The sequence below is a fragment of the Monodon monoceros genome, unplaced genomic scaffold, assembly GCF_005190385.1.
Source record: "Monodon monoceros isolate NGI ecotype Baffin Bay Population unplaced genomic scaffold, NGI_Narwhal_1 Super_Scaffold_3, whole genome shotgun sequence".
Taxonomy (NCBI): domain Eukaryota; kingdom Metazoa; phylum Chordata; class Mammalia; order Artiodactyla; family Monodontidae; genus Monodon; species Monodon monoceros.
Window position 1 is genome coordinate 98,840,203 of NW_021703780.1, and position 22,508 is coordinate 98,862,710.

At 41.3% G+C, this 22,508-nt stretch overlaps 2 protein-coding genes across 7 annotated transcripts in view; both read right to left on the reverse strand.

The window, feature by feature from the left end:
* Nucleotides 1–3,606, reverse strand: part of CUNH3orf20 (chromosome unknown C3orf20 homolog) — a 92,074-nt gene extending 88,468 nt beyond the window's left edge. For all 6 annotated transcript variants that reach the window (XM_029242001.1, XM_029242006.1, XM_029242002.1 and 3 more), the window contains exon 1: nt 3,387–3,606. In XM_029242001.1, coding sequence (XP_029097834.1) covers nt 3,387–3,478 — 92 coding nt within the window. In that variant the 5' untranslated portion in view covers nt 3,479–3,606. The remainder of the gene's footprint in view (nt 1–3,386) is intronic.
* Nucleotides 3,607–3,627: 21 nt separating this feature from the next.
* Nucleotides 3,628–22,508, reverse strand: part of CCDC174 (coiled-coil domain containing 174) — a 22,254-nt gene continuing 3,373 nt past the window's right edge. The window contains exons 3-11 of the mRNA XM_029242007.1: nt 21,843–21,943; nt 14,675–14,733; nt 12,531–12,705; nt 9,038–9,133; nt 7,908–8,050; nt 7,072–7,166; nt 6,407–6,539; nt 5,360–5,512; nt 3,628–3,940 (exon numbers count right to left, since the gene is read on the reverse strand). Of these exons, the coding sequence (XP_029097840.1) occupies nt 3,642–3,940; nt 5,360–5,512; nt 6,407–6,539; nt 7,072–7,166; nt 7,908–8,050; nt 9,038–9,133; nt 12,531–12,705; nt 14,675–14,733; nt 21,843–21,943 (1,254 nt within the window). The 3' untranslated portion in view covers nt 3,628–3,641. The remainder of the gene's footprint in view (nt 3,941–5,359; nt 5,513–6,406; nt 6,540–7,071; nt 7,167–7,907; nt 8,051–9,037; nt 9,134–12,530; nt 12,706–14,674; nt 14,734–21,842; nt 21,944–22,508) is intronic.

Sequence of the window (22,508 nt, forward strand, 5' to 3'; positions counted from 1 at the left end):
AATAATTCAAAGCAATTTCTGATCCAAAACATTTCGCTTAGCTCCACAATGCCACGAATGAGGTGTGGTCATGCTTTCCGATAGAAGATTTCAGCACTGCTGGCTCCCAAGTCAAACAAGCCATAGGAGGAGCGTGAATGCTTAATATATGCTTGGAAGAGATGTGTTTGCCAATCCTTTAGTTACTAACAGGAGAGTTATGTACAGTCAGACCACAAAACATGTAAAAACAGATCATTTAGAGTTGTGCTGTGCATTCAGCAGCACTAGACTTGTGTCTTTTGAGCATCTGAAATGTGGTGTAATATGACTAAGGAACTACATTAAATTTAAAACTTGATAATCAATTCAGTTATTGGCAAACTCTTAAATGTTTTCAGTATGTTTGGATGAACCTGGGTATGTGAATCTAATTTCAAATGTTTATTTTATGAAATCTAAATACAGATCAAGTATTCCTGATGAAAATTTAGCATCTGAATTAAGATGGGCCGTAAGTGGATACACAGTAGATTTTGAAGACTTGGTGTGAAAAGAAATGCAAAATATCCCATTAATCATTTTGTATATTGATTAAATGTTGAAATATTTTGGATATACTGGATTCAATAGTTGACCCCTGAACAACATGGGTTTGAACTGTGAGGGTCCACGTATGCGCGTATCTTTCACTACTACTACAGCACTACAGGATACACAGTTGGTTGAAACCACAGATACAGAACTGTGGATACAGAGGGCCGCCTGTGGAACTTGAGCATCCACGGATTTTGGTTTCCATGGTAGGTCCTGGCACATACAGAGGGATGACTGTATACCACAAAATTAATTTCACTTTTTAAATGTAAACTGAAACTGACACACCCGGCTTACACCTCATTTCTACTGGGCAGTGCTACCAGAGCACAGGTCTGCAGCCTAAGAACTCCAGTGCCATCTGCTGGACACACTCCTACAAAACAGGCCCACAAGAAACACTAAAACTGGAATTGTGTTAACGCTGAAGGACCCTGAGTCTGAAATGGAAGAGGATAAAACAACTGGGCTCATAGAACACTCAACATATGCTGTTAAAGCGAGATTAGAAAAAGGCTTATACAGTCTTTGAAATCCTAGAGAATATCCAACTTACAGTTATTAGTCGACAGTGACCCTGAGCCAACATGCACAGACTGCTCTGCCGTTCAACGTGGGTGCCGTCCAACGTGGGTGCAAGGACAAAAGGTTATTTGGGGGCCCCTTCCGTGACCATTGTCTCCTATACTCATGCGCTTGTTGCTGCCTGCCTAGTCTTCCCATCCCTTCTCTACACTATGCCTCTCGAGACCTTCTGCTCTACCTTATAAACACAACCTCTTCCCATCTTTCTCGTCTATTATTCACCTTCTCTTCTATTTTTCCTTATGATTCTAGGATATCTAATAATTGTTTTTTCCTTTTAGTATTCCAATTTTTCTTTTTGTCTCCTCTCCTTTTGTCCTACAAGCTGTTTCAGTTGGTTTTACACTTTTACATTTAAGCCTTTGGTCCATTTTGAGGTGCTTTTGTTTTTTATGTGGTGAGACGTATGGGTCCAAGTCCATTGTTTTGCATGTGGCGAGTCAGCTGTCTCAGAACCATCTGTAGAAGACTGTTCTTTCCCTACTGGATGATTTTGGCACCGTCAAAAAATTAAGTGACCATAGATGTATGGGTTTATTTCTGGACTCTCAACTCTGTTTCAGTGATTTATCAATATGTCAGTACCACATTGTTTTTTTATAAATTTATTTATTTATATATTTTTGGCTGCGTTAGATCTTCATTGCTGCACGCAGGCTTTCTCTAGTTGTGGTGTGCAGGCTTCTCATTGTGGTGGCTTCTCTTGTTGCAGAGCATGCGCTCTAGGGGCCCGGGCTCTGGAGTGCAGACTCAGTAGTTGTGGTGCATGGGCTTAGTTGCTCCGCGGCATGTGGGATCTTCCCGGATCAGGGCTCGAACCCATGTCCCCTGCATTGGCAGGCGGATTCTTAACCACTGTACCACCAGGGAAGTCCAGGACCACATTGTTTTGATCCCTGTAGCTTTGTAGTAAGTCTTGAAATCAGGAAGTGAGTCCCCCAACTTCGTTCTTATTCAAAATTGTTTTGAATATTTGATATTCTGGGTCCCTTACAATTCCGTATGAATTTTAGGATGAGTTTGTCAATTTCTGCAGAAAAAGGCAGCTGGGCCAGTTGGTTTTCATTTTTGTTAGGAGAGATATTTGCCTGATCAGGCTGACAAAATGACCATTTAATAGGTCTCGCAACTCCACCCTTGATCTGGACTTCAGAGGTTAAGTTTGCAAGAATCTGGAATTTTGTCTATTACTGCTCAATACTGGGGCAGAAGACTAAGAGCAGAGGGTGCTGAAGAAAACATGAGTCTGAAGCAAACATGCACCTAAACAATCTGCCACTTAGATATCAGGTGACGAATCACGGACCCTCTCTGTGCTCCAGCTTGCAATCCATAATGAGAACGGGGGTGCTCCCATCAACACCACTGTGCTGTGGGAACAGAGACCACAGGCTCCAGCAGGTGCTTCGAGGACTTGCTCTAACACCTTCTTACAAGACTCACTGGCCTGGGAGGCAGCTGTAACAGCCCTGTGGACCTGGTGGTCAACTTCTACTGCTCGTCTGCAGCTGTGAAGAGGACATTGAGGTGTAGTAGGCAGAGGACGGGAATGGTACTCAGGCACAGGAAGTCCTTCTGGAGTTCTGCTCACCCACTTGTTAGTAAAGACAAAAGGACCTTGCTGTCCCTCACTCCAGCGCAAGTCCATCCTACCCAGGCTGAGATGACTCAGCTCCCAAGAGAGATCAGGGCCCAGAGCGGGAGAACCAGGGAGGCAGGCGGAGATGAAAATCCAACCCTGGTGGCTAAGGAGCACAGCTCTTACCATGCCCAGCAACCTCCACATGTGCCCATCACTCAATACACACTTAATGAACGCCCACTAAGCGTGGCTGTGATAATCGCCACTCAAAAAGGAGTGATATTAAGAGCAAGTGACATCAATGTCTACCTTTCTGGACTGTGAAGTCCTCCCTGGTCTTCTTGATCATTTCAAATGATATGCTTAATTCTCCATTAGTGTCAGGGTCCTCCTGGAGACTAGATCACTTTGCCTCCCAGTGTACCCTCATGTGCCATCATTTGACAGGCTAAAATTCTTCCTGACAGATGTTCCACCAAATGACCTGGAAGCTGAATGCTTGGAACAAAGACATCTACAAGCTAGTACTGGCAAAAGGAAAGGAGTGGAACCCTTAAATATGAATAAGTCCTGGGAGTGGGTATGAAGCAGACAGGATTGCAAACACCTTAGTATCAAGTACTACAGAGTATGTTTACTCTACCTCAGCTCACATGTAAATCCAGATGAACTGGTATCTCCATACCAATGAGAATGAAATGAACAGCTAAGTGGCCAGAGTTCCCACAGTACCATTCACTTTCTTCCTTGCTGACAAATACAGCCTGAAGTCTGGATCTTCAGGGAAAAGACAGGAAGAGAAAGTTACAGTTCAGTCCCTAAAGTTAAGTTATTTTCTCTGCTCTGGGAGAGGAAGGCACCATCAACAGTACAGACCCAAGTTATAGTGTTTTTAAGTTCATGTCACTTGTTTATAGTATGAAATCATATCATCCAGAGTTTCAAAAGTGACCGCCTGGGCTTGTGGTGGGCCGCTGGGGGCTGGAGTGGATGATGTATGTGAAGAGCTGGGGTCAGGGCTCTGGCCAGAGTGCTGCCCCGGGTCACTCTGTGCAGGTGCAGGTCTGTTCCATGCCTGGCTACTCAGAGAACCAGTTCTTTTTTGGTCCACAAAGTAATTCGATGGTGGGGCAAACTCAGGGTCTCTCTCAGCCCGGAGATCTGATTGCCTCTTCAACCAATACCCAAAGGAAAAGTCTAGTAAAAATAAGAAAGAGTATTATTAGAACTGATGATTGAATCATTGAATGTTTATTGTTATTACTTTTTAATTATTGTATATATTTCTTAAAAGCCACCTTAAATTCTCTGGAGAACAAGGACAGTAATAACAGAACTATAATACAAGGTATATGCGATGCCTACAAAGGATAAGGAACCAGGCTAAGAAAAAGGAGTGAGAACTTCCATGTGGAGAAAGGTTCAAGGAAGATTCTGTGGAGAAAGAAGGCTGGCAGGCTCTAGAGACAATGCCAAAAAAGTACTAAAATTACATGTGAGAGACAAACATAAAAAATCAAGCACTTAAATCATTTGCTTGACATGATGTTACAGGTACTTCATAGCAAAACACAAGTTTTGTCTTTTATTGAGTTTTAGAAGACACAAAAGGCACCTGTCCAGATCTATCTTGGTATTCCATCTCTATTTCTAACAGTAGCACTAACCAAAGGCACTCACCCATCTGCATATCTTTTACTTTAGTCGTGGATCTCATCAGTTCCAACAATTCACGCTAATGTACCACTGAAATGATCTTTTTCAAAAAGACATAAACCAGAATCTTCTCCCAAAGAGAGGCTGCTGTAGGGACCGTGGTGTATTTACAGAAAAAATTTACAGACAATTCTGCATAACCCAATGGAACCATATGTAAATCCGAGTTAATACACTGGGACACAGACTGTTTTCAACTGAACATAAAAGAGACTGCTAAAAACACGGAATACATTAAAGTACCAAACCTTCATAAGGTTTTAAAAACTGGTTCCTGAAAAACAGCATCCCAGGGGCTTCCCTGGTGGCGCAGTGGTTAAGAATCCACCTGCCAATGCAGGGAACACAGGTTCGAGCCCTGGTCCAGGAAGATCCCACATGCCGCGAAGCAACTAAGCCCATGCGCCACAACTACTGAGCCTGCACTCTAAATCCTGCGAGCCACAACTACTGAGCCCACGCACCACAACTACTGAAGCCCGCGTGCCTAGAGCCCATGCTCCACAACAAGAGAAGCCACTTCAATGAGAAGCCCATACACCGCAATGAAGAGTATCCCCACTCACTGCAACTTGAGAGAGCCGCGCAGCAATGAAGACCCAAAGCAGCCAAAAATTAAAAACAAAAAACAAAAAAAACCAGCATCCCAAAGCTGTAAGACCACATGGGGGCAGCGGGAATTTCAGAAACCTTCCCCCAAGTGCTTCTCAAAAAAAAAAAAAAGAAACTCATCCTTTAGGCATGATGCCTTGTAGACCCTGGTCTTTTATAATCACACTGTCTAATGCTCCTGGGTATTGAGAAGAAACAAGTTCAACGATGTGGAGAATTCCTTAAGCTTCCAAGGACCAGTAAGACTCACCAGAATCACACTCTGTTCAGGAGAACTGACCCCCTTACCTTTTCCTCTGTCCCACTCCCGGATGTGTGGCACCCCAGGCCGGGTATCCTTCCTCTCCTGAACGATGACTTCGACTTTGCTACTCTGGACAGCTGTATGAGGAGCTGGCATGGCCTCTGGTTCTGGTGGCAATGGCCCAATAACATCTCCATCTATTTTTGGCAATGGAATAAGACTTCATTATAATAAAGCTTAAAACTACTTTTAAAAATTAAATAGAACATGCTCATCCTGAGAGTACAAACAATAACCGGTATTTATTGAGCATCTATCATGTGCCAGGCAGTGGGCTAAGTATTTTGTATACAATAGTTCACTTAACCCTGTAATAACCCTAATAAAGTCAGGACTGGTATTCCCACTTTATACCCATTCTATACCCGTACAGGGCAGAGCTACTACCTGCCCTGGACACCCACCACCTCTGAGGTGTTAAACTAGAGAAGCAGACGTCCACCTGGTTTGAGCCAGTCTCTGCAGTGTCTCTGTTGGGGAGTTTATCCCAGTCTAGCATAACTCTCACAGTGAGCAAGTCTGACCACAGTACTGAACGGTGCTCCCAGCATTTCAACAGTCCCTTGGTAAGCTGTCTATACCCATATTTGTAAATCCTTTATTTTATTACTTTCTGAATGCATGTCTTCTTTAAAATACATTACTTTATAATAATCAACAAAAACTGCAGCCATAGCAAATGAAAATAGGTCTAAAACATGTACGTGCACAACTAAATTTTATCCTAAAATACCTTTTAAGTATTTTACTTAGGTATTTTACTCCTAAGTCTCAGTTACTAAACCATGCTGTTCTATGAAACAACACAATGTACTGCTAATACCCTTGTCTACAGCCTGAAATTTTCTTTGGAGTGTAATTCCACGCCACTTTGGTTATAAAAACTGTTCCTGGCAGTATCTCCAAGGTGCACTGCTTGCTTAGAGAATAAAACTAGATGGCTGATTTCCACATTGCCAGTCCTATTATTGAGACATCAACTGAACTAAAATTTTTCCTTTTGTGGTTTAGAAACACGAGCCAAGATATACCTCTAACTTCTTCCTCTGCTCCATCCTCTTTAGATGTTTTCATCTTTTTTTGTCGGAGTTTGGCAAGTCTTGCTTCTAACATAGCCTTTCTCTTTTCCTTTATATTTTCTCGTTTTGTTCTCTGATCTGTTGTCTGAACAGAAAATTAGAAAATGATTAGCGTATTCACAATATTTCTGTTGAAAAGGATGAAATAATTAATTTTATTCTAAAAATAGACTAATTGATTTTCATGCCACCTCTAAGAAGCCATCCGTGAGATCTTCAACATGAAGACCCGTTAAGTCCTCTTACACAAGCCCTCTGATGTCTTCTGAAGTTTAGTACGAGTTCAGAGTATCCTGGAAGGCTTACCATTCAAGAAAATTCTGTCCTACTCCTTAACCACCCTCTAATAACTTTCTATTTTCTCACCCAGGCCGCTCCAAAAGTGCCATATTTGAAACCAAGTTTAAAACATCAAAGTTATACAAGTTACTTTTGAACAACTATAATCTTAAAGTCTGAAACACCAAAATAATATCGCAATTACCTTTATGAAACCGATAATTGCATTCTGAATAGCAATGTAAATTTCTAATTAATTTACTAGATTGCTTTGCAGTACGGTACAACAAGAAACCCAACCGCTCAAATCCTTAACATCAATTGAGTTTAATTTGTACCTGCTCACGCAGCATTTCTAAAGTTTTCATCTGCTTGTTTCTCAACTCTTTATCTCGGGCAAAGGCAAAGTATCCAACACCAAGTTGCCGGGCCTCTGAAATAAGTCAAAATTATCCAAAAGGTTACATTTCCCTGATCAGTGAATTAAATTCAGACCAAATTCCTACCAAAGCAAAAAGTAACACAATGATGTCTCACACATTTTGTTTTGTTTTTTCTAAGAAGCAGCTAAAACAAAAGTTAGAAGTTGTTTCCATCCTGTTTGCCAAGTGACAAATATTCATTAACGTTTTAGTCATAGGCTGTCTCCACTTCTCTTGGGGAGCAAACTCGGATTAACAGATCCCCTGTTAGGAAGATACTCCCAACATGAATATTTTTAGGCTATGAAGTGAAAAAAGGGGTATTTTCAATTCCGAAAGCAGAATCTTTTATTTCCACATAAGAGCTGCTGCTTCACGAATACTTCCTTTTATGCTTGTCATTTGTTCAAGATAAAAAAATGATTTAAAAAAGCTGCCAGATGGGGGCTTCCCTGGTGGCGCAGTGCTAAGAATCCGCCTGCCAATGAAGGGAACACAGGTTCGAGTCCTGGTCTGGGAAGATCCCACATGCCACGGAGCAACTAAGCCCGTGTACCACAACTACTGAGCCCATACGCCTAGAGCCCGTGCTCTGCAACAAGAGAAGCCACCACAATGAGAAGCCCGTGCACCACAACGAAGAGTGGCGCCCGCTCGCCGCAACTAGAGAAAGCCCGTGCACAGCAACAAAGACCCAATGCGGCCAAAAATAAATAAATTAAAAAAAAAAAAAAGCTGCCAGATGACTATACCATTTTCACGAATGTCTTCGTAATGTACGGGCCCCATTGGTCTTCTCAGGGACTCCCTCTCTTCTTCCTCCCATTGCTGGCGCTGGAGTTCTTTTCTCATATCTTCAGATAGTAAGGTTTTTTCATTTGCAGGACTAACGAAACTAGGAAAATCGAGCAAAAACCATCTTAGATAAGAGTTGTGACACAGCAATGCTTCGGTTCAGGAGCGCGATCACGGATGAGTAACTCTAGTTATGAAGAAGACAGTTCCTTACAGAGGCTTCTGACCCACAATACCACTGGGAACCTGCAAAAACTATTTTCACCTTTCTTTAATCGAAGCAAGCAACATGTTACATTAGCATAATGAAATCTTGCCTCACCACTCAGACAAATTACTTTCCTTCCCACCCTGGTCTTGGGCTGAATGGAGGGGGCAGGAGAGGCAGAGAGGAGGAACTATGGGCCTCCTGTGGACGGTCTCCCGTGCAGGACCTCATGTCCTGCCAGGTGGCTCAGGGCTTCTGCACTTTCTTCCCTGTGCCAAGCCCAGGCCTACCTGAACCTGGATGATGTGGACAAGGTGGAGCTTCTCCCAACACTTTCCACACAACAGCTGCCCTTGGTTAGAATTTTATTCCCTGGGATGTTTTAGCAAGTTACCTCTTGGGTGTGTCTTAGGCACCGCAGAAAAAATTCTAGCCATAAAGCCCTTACTTCAAAATGCAAAGGTGTATAAACAAAAAGTTAAGCTAACTGCCTCCCTGCCCCCACCTGCTGTGGGATAACCAAGAGTATATTCTTAAACACTTTCTCCGCAGTGGTTTGTTTGTTGGCTTGGTCTGGGCTCATTCTCTATTTGTTACTCTGTAGGCAGACATCCTTCCAAGTAAACAGATAGGCTCTAACTCATCCCTTTTAGTAGCTACACAATCTGGATGATCAACCACTCAGGTTGTTCCCTGAGTGTGGACTATGTGTGTATGTGTATGCTAACCCCAAAAAAGTGCTTCCACTAATATTCTTATACATTAAAAAAATACTCTTACAGCAGAGCACCAAAGAAAATAAACTAAAAACAGCCTTGCGCACAAAACAATCCCCGTGTCTGCATGTCATGGGCAAAGCTTTGCATGTCACACACTTACAGCCTCCCCTGGAGATTTTTATCCATTTCCAGCAGATGTGGCAAATCCTTTCTCATACAGCGCCGGGATCGCCCTAAAGAATCCACATAATCCACCCTGAAATAAAAGTGAAAAGATGTGGAAAACTGTACATGACATATGGTTCCGTAAGTTAGGAAGTTGGTGCACAGTAAAAAGTTAATTTAGGCCCCATCACCAAGAAAAACCCTCAACCTGAGAGACCACTACCATTGATAAGAACATGTTTTTCAAAGTTAAAAGTTGACACACAGTAAGTTCATTGAGCCCTTTATTAAATCTTAGTTTTAGAAACTGTAGAAAATGATCATGTACATCTCTGACCTCAAGACAAATACGCCACAAAGACCCCTGCTGCAGCATCTCAGAACTTACTTTAATTTGGTTTAAACAATTCCAAATATTTTATCAGCATCATAATAACTTTGCTCCGTACCATATTCTCAACTTGCTCACTTCCTTACAGTCTTCCCAAATTTGACTTTTTATTCTTTCCTGTATTTCTTCAAATTGGTACAATTCTTCCCAATGAATTAGAACTTTCTTAATATAAGTATTTTGAGAGACTCTTTTTGACTAGGAGGAAGCCAAGCAACACACATTTTATACCAAAGAAGCACCTCAGCAGTGGGCCAGTCTTATCTTTCACCCCTGTTCCTCTTTCCTCATCCTGGCCCCAAGTACCTTTGTCCAGGTATGAGGCAGGGGAGCCAGGCAGCCAGCAAGGCCAGTGAAATACTGAGACTCCCCCATACAGGAAAAGGGCAGGTTTTCATGAGTAACACTTCATTTGCATTATGATGCAAAACATTTTTAATTTTTTAAATTATGGGCAAGGACTCCCTCACAGCCTTTGGCAGGAGGCTGAAGAAAGCACAGAAGGGCCAGCACTGCTGCTGGACCAACTCAAGGTCAGATTTCCATGCATGTGGCTTTGCTTTTGTTAGCCTTTTCTTTTGTCTCACACCTGCCGATTCCAACTGTCAGCCTATGATTTAAAAACTGAATGTTTGGGAATCCAGAACTATAGTCCTAAAGCTGATGACCACAGAAATAAAACCTCCAACAGCAGAGAGCAGGTTCTTTCTCCCTTTTCTTCTTTTCCTTTTTTCTTCTTCTATGAATGGAGAACAAAAAACATTGAGCCAGATGGTCTGAGTAGTTATTTACAGTATTTTTGTGGAAAGATTTTCCACCACCTGGAACTTAACTACTTAAAGGATTTTACAAGCAGTTACAATTCTGGAACCTAATTTAAAAACAAAAAAAGTGTCAGAACTGCCTGCAGTGCATCTTCCTTCACCATATGGTGGCATGTGACACCTTCAATTGCCCTCCAAACTCTTCAAATCAGTAACAAATTGATTGTAATCATACAGGCATTAATATGAGGGGGAAAAAAAAGACATTAAACCTTTCAAAGGAGATGAGCTTTCTCCTATGAAAAGCAATCACAGGCCATTCTGTCTCTGGAGAAGGCCTCCAAAACATTCAGATCCCATCAAAAAGAAGTGGCAGAACAGCAGCCAGCAACTGCCCCATGTAATCAGCAATCACTGAGCAAGCTCTCAGAGAAACAATTACTCGAGGTACAAGGGGGGACACAGGAGGGCTCGGAGTCATACCCTCTTCACAGGGCTCTAGGGGGAAGTTAGGGCACACGCTCATGAAACACTCCTAACAGGAGCAGGCAGGGTGTAAAAAGTACCAGAAGTTTGCCTCAATCTTCTTCTGGTAATGAGGCCAGTTATGTGTCAATATAAATAAAAGGTAAGACCCAAAGGAGCAGAAAGTATGTTTAAGTGCTACCAGAGTTGAGATGAGGGAGAAACCACTTAGACTAGAAATGATGAAGAGAAGCATGACAGAAGGGATGGCATCATACAGGCTCCTCTTCTGGTTGCTATAGCAAGTGTGTGGCCACTTAGCCCACCCCAAATATAAGTGTTTTAGAAGGTAGGTAAGAAGACCCCTCCACAGCATGAAGGTGCACGTTCTCTGTGTTCCCAAGCAGTGAAGACTGCTCTCCTCACTCATAAATGACTCCTGCCCACAGGGGCAATGGCTGACAAGAGGTCAATGAGTGCTGCCAACAATCCTAAGCCGTTCGTAACAAACGCCCCCGTAAAGAGGACATTTGAGCCTTGAAGTGGGGGAGCGGTGGGCTCTGCACCAGCAGGAGGGGAACAGGCAGGGTTGCTCCCAGGACACAGCATCAGTGCATCTCCATGCAATTTCAAGCCCTTTTGAACAAGTTTCTAAACAATGTCTTAGGTACAAAAAATCATAATGGAATTTTCATTCTGGTCTCTTTGTAAAGAAAAGACTAGTTTAGTTTCCCCATCATTCACCTACTAGGCATCACCATCCCTGTTCTACAGATGAGGAAGCTGAAGCTTAGAGAGGGTAGGAACTTGATCACAACCATATCACAAGTGAAAGGCAGAGCTACTGCTGTCCAGATCCAGGTCATGACGCCTAGACCACACTGCCAGAAAATGTCACAGCCAGAGTAAGGCTCACTGGATCAGCTCTGCCAGCCTCTTTTCACTGGAAATAGAGATAACACTATCTACGTGATGACTCTCCATGATGCCCGAATAAGGACATGGGTAAGGTAGCATGGGTAACAAAGGAACATTCTTCTGCCTAAACAACTTTTTCACATCAATGAAACAGGCCTATCAATGCCTCCGTACCTGGCACAGTGCCTGGCACATGGCAGGAGTTCAGTCTATTTGTAATTATTTCCTTATTGGAGCTACTCCTTCTATACCTATAAATCCAATCCTATTTAAAGTGGAGTCTCTAAAGAAAGAAAACTGATTAAGAACAGAGAGAAAGGGACTCCCTTGGTGGCACAATGGTTAAGAATCCACCTGCCAATGCAGGGGGCATAGGTTTGAGCCGTGGTCCGGGAAGCTCCCACACGCCACGGAGCAAATAAGCCCGTGTGCCACAGCTACTGAGCCTGTGCTCTAGAGCCCGCGAGCCGCAACTACTAAGCCCGCATGCCTAGAGCCCGCGCACCGCAACGAAGAGCAGCCCCTGCTCACTGCAACTAGAGGAAGCCCACGCACAGCAATGAAGACCCAATGCAGCCAAAAAAAGAAAAAAAAGAGAGAGAGACTGGGACTTCCCTGGTGGTCCAGTGGGTAAGACTCAGCACTCCCAATGCAGGGGGCCCATGTTCAATCCCTGGTCAGGGAACTAAATCCCTCATGCATGCCGCAACTAAGAGTTCACATGCTGCAACTAAGAAGTCTGCACGCCACAACTAAAGAGCCTGCATGCCTCAACAAAGAGCCCACATGCCACAACTAAGACCCAGCACAGCAAAAATAAATAAATAGTAAATAAATAAATATTTAAGGATAGAGAGAAATGGCTTGATATCAACCAAACAACATAACTCTCAAAAACTAAACGCAAGTTTGACAATGTTAACATGACCAAATGGCATAATATCACCAACCATTCTTCACTGGGATCCTGGGGAGGAGGGATATCTTTTTCAGAAACGGTTTCTTCATCATCATCTCTTTCTGTCTTTCTATAATCTCTATTGGCACCAAGCTCTTCCATTTCTTTGCGTTTGTCTATGATCTTCTGTGTGAAATCCACAAGGTACATATCCTCCACTTCTTCATCTAGGACATAAAAAACAATTTTCAGACTCTTGACATCAAAGAAGAAGACCACACGTGGAATTGACATGAAGCAGTCACATTCAACACTAGGCGGCTATATTACCCGACAATTCAGTAGTTGATGTCTCCAACCACCCCCTAAATGCTCACAAAGACACAGAGCCACCTCGAGGCTGACAGGGAAGCTGTAAATAGACCACTGGACACATATACCACATAAAAAAATCTTTAAAAGCCTAATGTTTTCTGCTGCCTTGTCAATAACAAAAGGCTTATTAAGATAACAAAACCACTTGATTTCAAGAGACTCATATAGCCAATTACATAATACAGAAGCAGAACTGTATTTCTCAGTAGTCTTTGTGGCTATCAGTAATACCCCTCTCTAATCATGTGGGCCATATCCCATAACCCTAATTATACTGCTACAGTATGGCAAATGTTTGAAGGGTCATAACACAGGTAAAAGAAGTCATCTGAATTCTTTTCAATCCAAAGAACACTATTTTCAGGTAAGGCACGGTGCCAGGATCTGCAGGGCATACAGAGATGTGTAAAGTGCCATCTGCCTGCAGGCTTCATGATCTACTTGAGCTAAAACATACACTGAAAGTTAAACAGCAATCCATGATTTTAATTTAACACAGTATAGTGGGTGTATTCACAATGTTTCATGAAGTTTCACTCTGCTAGATTTAAGCTCTAAGGAACAGATAGTAGGTTTCCTACTACCAGGGGCTGGTGTTACCCTCACTGTACAGTGGAGAAGAGCTGAGGCTCCAAAACTTGACTAGCCCAAACATGCTGGTCCAATATGCCTATCAGGAGGTGGGCCTGCCGGTATGGACAGAACCAAATCTCCACGTCTACACACTCCTTTGGACTTGATTTCTATATTAACAATATAAGTAAAGTTTGAATCAAACGAAAAAAGACTTTTTTTTTTTAAGCCACAAAAACATGTAACTCAAATGGGAAAGAGATACGCGTTCCCAGAACTGAGGTGTAAGACCATGTAACAGTGAGGCCTCCTGCTGACTGATACCCTGCTGCTTCTTTAGGAGGAAGGCAAAACCTCTCCCAGGGCCCTCAGCTTTGCGCGCACCCAACCTGCCCAGGCTGGGCTCCCCACCACACAGGGAACAGGCCTCTGCTGTCTGGGCCGCCCATGACCAGGGTCCCGCCCCGCTGCCCTCCTGCTGCCCCACTACCCCCTCTCCCTGCCCCTCTGACCCAGCCCTGCTAGTCGGCCCTGCCAGCTCTGGCCCTCTCCTCCCTCCGATCTGCTCTCTCCATTCTCCCCCTGCAGAATCCCTTTCTCGAGTTTTCCAACGCCTTCAAGACCCCCATCAGAGGCACCTTCTCCCTAGAGACTTCCACACATGCCTTTTAAAGGCAATAAGATATGCACTGCATTGTAAAATCTCTTCTACTGCTGTTGAACTGTAGGTTGGGTTTTATTTTTCTGGGGCAGGTATGAGGAAAGGGGGATCTTTTTATTATTATCTTAAAAGCAACTATAAGCACATCACAGAAAGAAACTAAAAATAGAGAAAAACAGGGGAAAAGGAACCATAACTCCAGTACCCTGATATAACCATAATTCCTCCCAGGTTTTTTTTTAACATAGCAATAACTGTAATTGTGGCCTATTTAGACCTTGCTTCCTAAATTTGCTTTGTTCTGTGCCATTTTCCTCCACTGATGATACCCCCCCTTGAGGGCAGAGGCAGAGAATCTGGCTTATACCGTACTAGCTTGTCCCTTCATAGCACCTATCATGGAGCCCAGCACCCACGGGGCAACTGAAAAACTACTGCTGATTTTCTTGTCTCTGTGCTGGCACGGAAAGTAATCCATTTTATTCTTTAAATTTCTCCCTATTCTTACAATTATTTTAACAAATAATAAAATACCACAGAGGTGTATGAATTACAGAAAATAAAGATACATAAATAATCATATTTACCTATAAAGGCTCCTTTAGTCATTTTTTCATATAATTTGGCTTTTTCTTCCAATTTCTCCCTAGTAGTAAAAAAAAGCAAGTATTAGAAATGGTCTTATCACTGCAACTCCTGGTAAGTCTGCCCCATCCCCAGCCTTACTGCTGCAACCTGCCCAAGGGACCCAGCCTGACTACAGCTGAAACCCCGCCCTGAGGGGACCCTCAGGCCCAGCCAGGTCTGCTCTGCCAACTAAACGCAAGCTCCGTGAAAGCCTAGCCCATGTTTCTCTCATTCATGACTGTATCCCAGGGCCTAAAACAGTATCTGGTGCATAGCAGATGCTCAGTAAGTATTTGATGAGTGAATACATGAATGAATTAAGATTCCAATTTAATTTAAATGCCAAATGTAACTTAAATACCAAAAAAAGAGAGATGTCTAAACAAAAACATTTTCTATTTGCAACCTTCCAAATGGATCAACAAATTCCATTTGTTTTACAAATTCCTTGTCTTATACAAGGGTCCCTGGTCTCCCTTGGCTCATCAGGCCTAAGGGAGGTAGAGACCAACTTCTTGGAAGTCTGTTAAAAATATGATCGTGTCTATTTTATACAGAACATGAATAATGTACTCATGACAAATAGCTAATAAAAAACAAACATCAACCCTGGTATTTCAATACAGCAGTCTCCCTGCTCATGTTAATTCTAGAGACATTTATTCTTTCGTGGGTAAGACAGCTGACAATTCTTTTATTCTAGAAATACCTATAATGGTAAAGGGCCCCAAACAAGTCATCCGAGTTTTTGCTTGTGAAGGATCACACTTAATCGTAATAGAAAATTTCATTTCTAATGGTGTCCCAAGGGAATTCCCTAGCGGTTCAGTAGTTAGGGCTCTGTGATTCCACTACAGGGGGCATGGGTTCGATCCCTAGTTGGGAAGCTAAAATCCCACATACCATGCAGTGCAGCCAAAATAGTATTAATAATAATAATAATAATAATGGTGTCCCAAGGCAATGAAGTTCCTTGGTCACACTGCTGTGTGCTCTGGAATAAGTGACTTAACCTCTCATACACCTCAATTCCCACATCACAATAGGAAAGATAGCACTGCCTCTTAGGGTTGTAATGAGGATCAATTAGATAATACACGTAAAGCATGCCACCAGTTACAGCCTCTTCGCATCTATGTCAGAAAGATTCCTCTTTCATTTTACACATTCATTCGCAAGCACTGACTACATAAGTGCCAAGCACTGTTTTAGGTGCATAAGAGAAAGTACCAGCTGTCATGGGGGTCACACTCTAGAAAGGGAGAAAGACAATAAATAAATCAATGAAAAAGAGGATTTCAGACAGTGAGAAGAAGGGAAGGAAATAAAAGCAGGTTTTCCCAATAGAAGCCGTTTGTCATGCATTGATGGAGTGCTCTGTGGACCAGCTTAGTCATATCAACTTCTAAGAGGTTAAGTTGCTCTTTTTCAGATGGAACTTAATGTAACAAGCAGTCTTGTTACAGAATCTCATCATCTTAGTAAAAATAAAACTTCAAAAAATTTAGAAAACAAAATACACTGTCTGGACAGAGAAAATGGGCAGGACACTAAGATAGGGTAGTCAGGGGAAACCTCTCTGAAGAGGACGTTTGGCCTAAGGCTTGCATACCAAGAAGTCAACCATGGAAGGAATCTTCAGGGAGAAAGCAAGTCAGGCAGAAGAAAGATGAAGAGGGAATGAACTTGACATGTTCAAGGAGACATCAGTGTGGTAGACGGTGCTGAACAAAGGGGAAACTGGTACAAAATAAACACAACAGAGACAGGTGGGGACAAGAGTGCAAGGGAAAGGATAAGAAGTTTGGATGCAGTGTAACAGAAAGAAGACAGTTTTAAGATGGCAGGAAGAGTCTTCAGATGAATAATGGAGGGACTTCCCTGGTGGCGCAGTGGTTAAGAATCCGCCTGCCAATGTAGGGGACACGGGTTCGAGCCCTGGTCCAGGAAGATCCCACATGCTGTGGAGTAACTAAGCCTGTGCGCCACAGCTACTGAGCCTGCGCTCTAGAGCCCGCGAGCCACAACTACCAAGCCCGCGCGCCACAACTACTAAAGCCTGCGCACCTAGAGCCCGTGCTCTGCAACAAGAGAACCACCGCGATGAGAAGCTCGCGCACCACAACGAAGAGCAGCCCCCGCTCACCACAACTAGAGAAAGCCCGTGTGTAGCAACGAAGACCCAATGCAGCCAAAAAATATACATTAATTAATTAATTAATTAAAAAGTAATGGAGATCGAGGAAGATGTCAGGGAAATGGCCACTGGATTTAGTATATGAGGAAGTCATTGGTGACTGTAAAGAACATTTCTTCAGTCAAGTAGTGAAGATGCAACTCAGAGGGCAAGGGTATGGGACACTTACCTGGAACCCACTATGTGCCAGACACTATGTAACTCCTTTAATCTCTTAAAGGGCTTCGTGAGTTAACTATTAACCACCACACATCACAGACAAGGAAAGCGTCTCAATGGAAAAGTAACTTGCCTGAGGCCTTACATCCTCATGGACCTACCTCGGCCTGTTGTAAGCTCTGGAGAGATGCAGAAGTCCTGCAGATCATGGGGAGACTTGATTCCCCACGAGCACAATGAACGTATTATGTAAAAAGTTACTGGATAGAAAAATCACAGCAAAGTACCAAGGAATACTCTGTTATACAGAGGAAACTAAAAAAGATCATGCCCATAGTTAATACTCAATGGTGAAAAGGTGGAAGCTTTTACTCTAAGGTCAGAAACAAGGATGCCTACCCTTAACATTGTTATTCAGTGTAGTATTGTAAGTTCTAGCCAGAACAATTAGGCAAGAAAAAAAGAAAAAGGCGTCCAAATCAAAAAGGAAGAAATAAAACTATCACTATTTGCAGATGACATAACATTATATATAGAAAATCCTGGGCTTCCCTGGTGGCACAATGGTTAGGAATCCACCTGCCAATGCAGGAGACACGGGTTTGAGCCCTGGTCCGGGAAGATCCCACATGCCATGGAGCAACTAAGCCTGGGCGCCACAACTACTGAGCCTGCATGCCTGGAGTCCATGCTCCGCAACACCACTGCAATGAGAAGCCCGCCCACCGCAACAAAGAGTAGCCCCTGCTCACTGCAACTAGAGAAGAGCCTGCACGCAGCAATGAAGACCCAATGCAGCCAAAAATAAATTAAAAAAAAAAGAAAATCCCAAAGACTCCACCAAAAAACTGTTAGCACTAATAAATGAACTCAGTGAAGTTGCAGGATAAAAAATCAATACACAAAACTCTGTTGCGTTTCTATACACTAATAATGATCTATCAGAAAGAAGAAATAAGAAAACAATCCCATTTACAATTGCATCAAAAAGAACAGAAGAGACTTCCCTGGCAGTCCAGTGGTTAAGACTCCATGCTTCCACCACAGGGGGCGCAGGTTCGATCCCTGGCTGGGGAACTGAGATCCCACATGCCATGTGGCACAGCCAAAAAAAAAAAAAAAAAAAAAAAAATCATAAAATACTTTGGAATAAATTTAACAAAGGAGATGAAAGACCTATACACTGAAAACTACACAGCACTGATGAAGAAACCAAAGATGATGCACGTAAGTGGAAAGGTATTTACAGATTAGAAGTACACTGTTAAAATGTCCATACTACCCAAAGCAATCTACAAAATCAAAGCAATCCCTGTTAAAACTCCAATGGCATTTTTCGCAGAAATAGAATGAACAACCCTAAAATTTGTATGGAACCACAAAAGATCCCCAAAGAGCCAAAGCAATTCTGGAAAAGAAGAACAAAGCTGGAGGCATCATGCTCCCTGATTACAAACTATATTACAAAGCCAAAGTAATCAAAACAGTATGGTACTGGCATAAAAACAGCCACATAGATCAATGGAATGGAAAGAGAGCCCAGAAATAAACCCACACACATGGTCATTTAATTTATAACAAACGAGCCAAGAATATGCAATGGGAAAAGGACAGTCTCTTCAATAAATGGTGCTGGGAAAACTGGACAGCCACAGGCAAAAGAATGAAACTAGACCATTATTGTACACAAAAACTAACTCAAAATGGAATAAAAACTTGAATGTAAGACCTGAAACCATAAAAATCCTAGAAGAAAACACAGGCCACAAGTTCCCTGACATCCGCTGTGGCACTGACTTTTTTTGGATTTGACATGAAAAGCAAAGACAACAAAAGCAAAAATAAAGAAGAGGGACTATATCAAACTAAAAAGCTTCTGCAGAACAAAGGAAATCATCAACAAAATGAAAAGGCAACCTATTGGATGGGAGGAAATGTTTATAAATCATTTATCTGACAAAGGCTTAATAGCCAAAATAAACAGAGAACTTACATCTCAACAGCAAAACAACAATCCAATTTAAAAAATGGACCTGAATAGATACTTTTTCAAAGACATACAGATGGCCAACAGGTACATGAAAAGCTGCTCAGCATCACTAATCATGAGGGAAACGCAAATCAAAACCACAATGAGATATCACCTCATACCTGTTAGAACAGCTACTATCAAAAAGACAAGAAATAACAAGTGTTGGTTGGTGAGGATGTGTAGAAAAGGAAACTTTCATGCACTGTTGGTGGGAATGTAAACTGGCATAGCCACTATGGAAAAAGAGTATGGAGATTCCTCACAAAATAAAAATAGAACTACCATATGGGGACTTCCTTGTCAGTTCAGTGATTAAGACTCTGCACTTCCAATGCAGAGGGAAGGGGTTCCATCTCTGGTTGGGGAACTAAGATCCCACATGCCGTACAGCGTGGCCAAAAAAAAAAAAAAAGAACTACCATATGATCCAGCAATTCCACCTCTGGGTATTTATCTGAAGTAAATGAAAACACTAATTCAAAAGATACACGCACCCCCATGTTCATTACAGCATTATTTACAATAGCCAAGGTAAGGATACAATCTAAGTGTCCACTGATGTATGAACGGATAAAGAAAAGGTGACACACATACACAATGGAATACTATTCAGCCATAAAAAGCAATGAAATCTTGCTATTTGCAATGCTATGGATGGACCTTGAGGGCATTATGCTAAGTGACATAAGTCAGACAAAGAAGACAAATACCGTATGATTTCATTTATATGTGAAATTAAAAAAACAAAAACCCAAACAAACTAACAAAAAAACCCTAAACAACAAAACTAACAAGTTCATAGATACAGACAACAGAATGGTGGTTGCCAGAGGTGGCAGAGGGTGAGGAGGAAATGGGTGAAATGGGTGAAGGGGGTCAAAATGTACAAACTTCCAGTTACAAAATAAGTAAGTCATGGGGATGTAACATACAGTATAATGACTGTATTGCATAGTTGAAGTCTGTTAAAAGAGTGGATCTCAAAAGTTCTCATCACAAGACAAAAAAAACTGTGTGGTGATAGATGTTAACTAGATTTATTGTGGTGATCATTTCACAATATATACAAATATCAAGTTATTATGTTGTACACCTGAAACTAATATAACATCATACTTCAATTATATCTTAATAAAATACATATATAAAGCATTAAAAAGTTATAGCATCTTTCAACAAAATTAAAATTCTAAGAATAATGTCCAGTAGTGAGGAAAATGTCTCAAAAATGAACATACCTTTAAGTCAAGTCTCATGTCTGTTGAGGATAGGCCAAACATTAAGAAAAACAATCCCCCAAATGGGCTAATATTCTGCCCTTTATTCTCAGACCCAAAAGAGCTGAGGAGCCTTAGCAACCACTGTTTTCAACTTTCATTATGCAATAGATCCAAAAGCACATGTGGCAGTCATGACAGACATTAAAACTTGGGATTCTGAGTCCAGGGTGATACTGCAAATAAGGGAAGAGCTCTTCTTTACAGAAGAATGCCAGCTAATAAACAGAATGAAAAAATAATAAACATGGAATGATAGAATTAGAAAAATCCTAACTTTGAAATCATCACTTTAATAATTGACCCATCAGTGATGACAAAACCGTCGCATGAAAACATACTGGCAAACAGGATATTCACCGTCTCAGTTTCCTCCTTAGATTATTATTAATTACAAATGCGGAAGAGCATCTTTACAGTGGAAAAATCTAGCAGACCTATCTTAACTGAGTGATCAAAGTTATCATCACCAATAATGACTTAAACTGACATCATGAACCTCCCGATGTGATTCAATGGGAGGACATATCATTACCTATATATTCAATAGTATTCTTACCAACAACAGTTAGTGTGACTCTAATCAGATTGTGGGACACTGTAGAACAACTGGGCTGGACTCTTTAAAAAACAACTGGGCTGGACTCTTTAAAAAAGATTAACGGCATAACAGACAACAAAAAGGCAAGGGAACTGTTTTAGATTAAGAGAGACTAAAGAGATATGAAAATTAAATGCAATGTGTACTCTTTGATTGACTCTTGGATTAAGTGTTTTAAAAAACAATAAAGAACATAACCTTTATTTAGGATAAATGGTGAAATCTGAATATGGACCATATGATAGTACTATTTTATCAGTGTCAAATTTCTTGGGTATGACAGCAGTATTGTGATTATGCAAGATAATGTCCTTATTCTTAAAAGATATACGCCAAAATATTTAGAGGTAAAGTATCATGATGTTTAGCAAAGTTTCTCTACACACACTGGAGAGAGGGAGGGGGAAGAAGAAAGTAAATTTTAAAAAATGTTAATTGGTGAACCTAGGTGAAAAGTATTAGAATATTCATCACACTCTTCTTTCAAATATTCTGTCGGTTTGAAGTTTTTCACATTAAAAAGTTGAGGGGGAAATTCACTTTCTAAATGCTAATAGCATGCCACCGAGTAGCCCCAAACCACACCACCATGGGGACACTTCTTAAACACTTGTTGATAACCTCAGCGCCTAACAGGGGCTCAAAGTGGGACTGTTTCATCTTTTAAACTGAGGCTTTCTCTTGTCTTCTTATAAGACTATAAATATGTCTGCAAATTATATTATTTTCAGAGTAATAAGAGTATTTGGCTATAAAGATGATAAAAATTAAAATTGTAAATCAAAAAGAGTAAAAGTTGAACTTTCATTCCTTTGCCTGGGTAGCCACAACAGCAGCTACATTTATCAGAGCGAAACTTTACCTCGCTTTGTCCAAAGTCTTCTGTTCCTCAATCTTCTGTTCAGCATCCTTCTCAGCTCGATTCGAAACTCCTGTGTTTTGTCTGCTCCAGATACTTGGTTTCTGGAGAATAATTTAAAAAGACAAGACAGAATCACCAAATGATCGCAAAAACTCCCTACTTGTCTTGTACATCAGAAGGAAAAAAAAGATAATTACATCTTATGAATCAGTGGAAATAACTAGACTTCTGACAGCCAACCTATGTCCTGTAAATACACTGTACATAGCAAAGCTGGAGCTGAAAAAAAAAGCCCTAATTACATAAAAAAAAATTTCTTTATACAATTGCAGTTACTTCTCTTTTATCTCCTGAATGATTACAACCTAATTCAAGACTAATGAAAACATATATAACAGAGATTTAGTAACACAAGTAACAGATACCATTAGCTATAAAATTGTAAAAACATTCACAACTCTTAAAGACCCAGCCATATTTCTGCTATATTTCTATATTATCTAATTGTTTATCTCTGTTTGGATTTATAACACCTGTAAAACTAGATAATCTTCCATGGGAATGTAAATAAACACATTCTAACAGCATGTACTATTCCAAAAGAAGTGCTAAAGAATTAGATCATTACAACGCGCTTTTTTTTTTTTTTTTTTTTTTTTTTTTTTT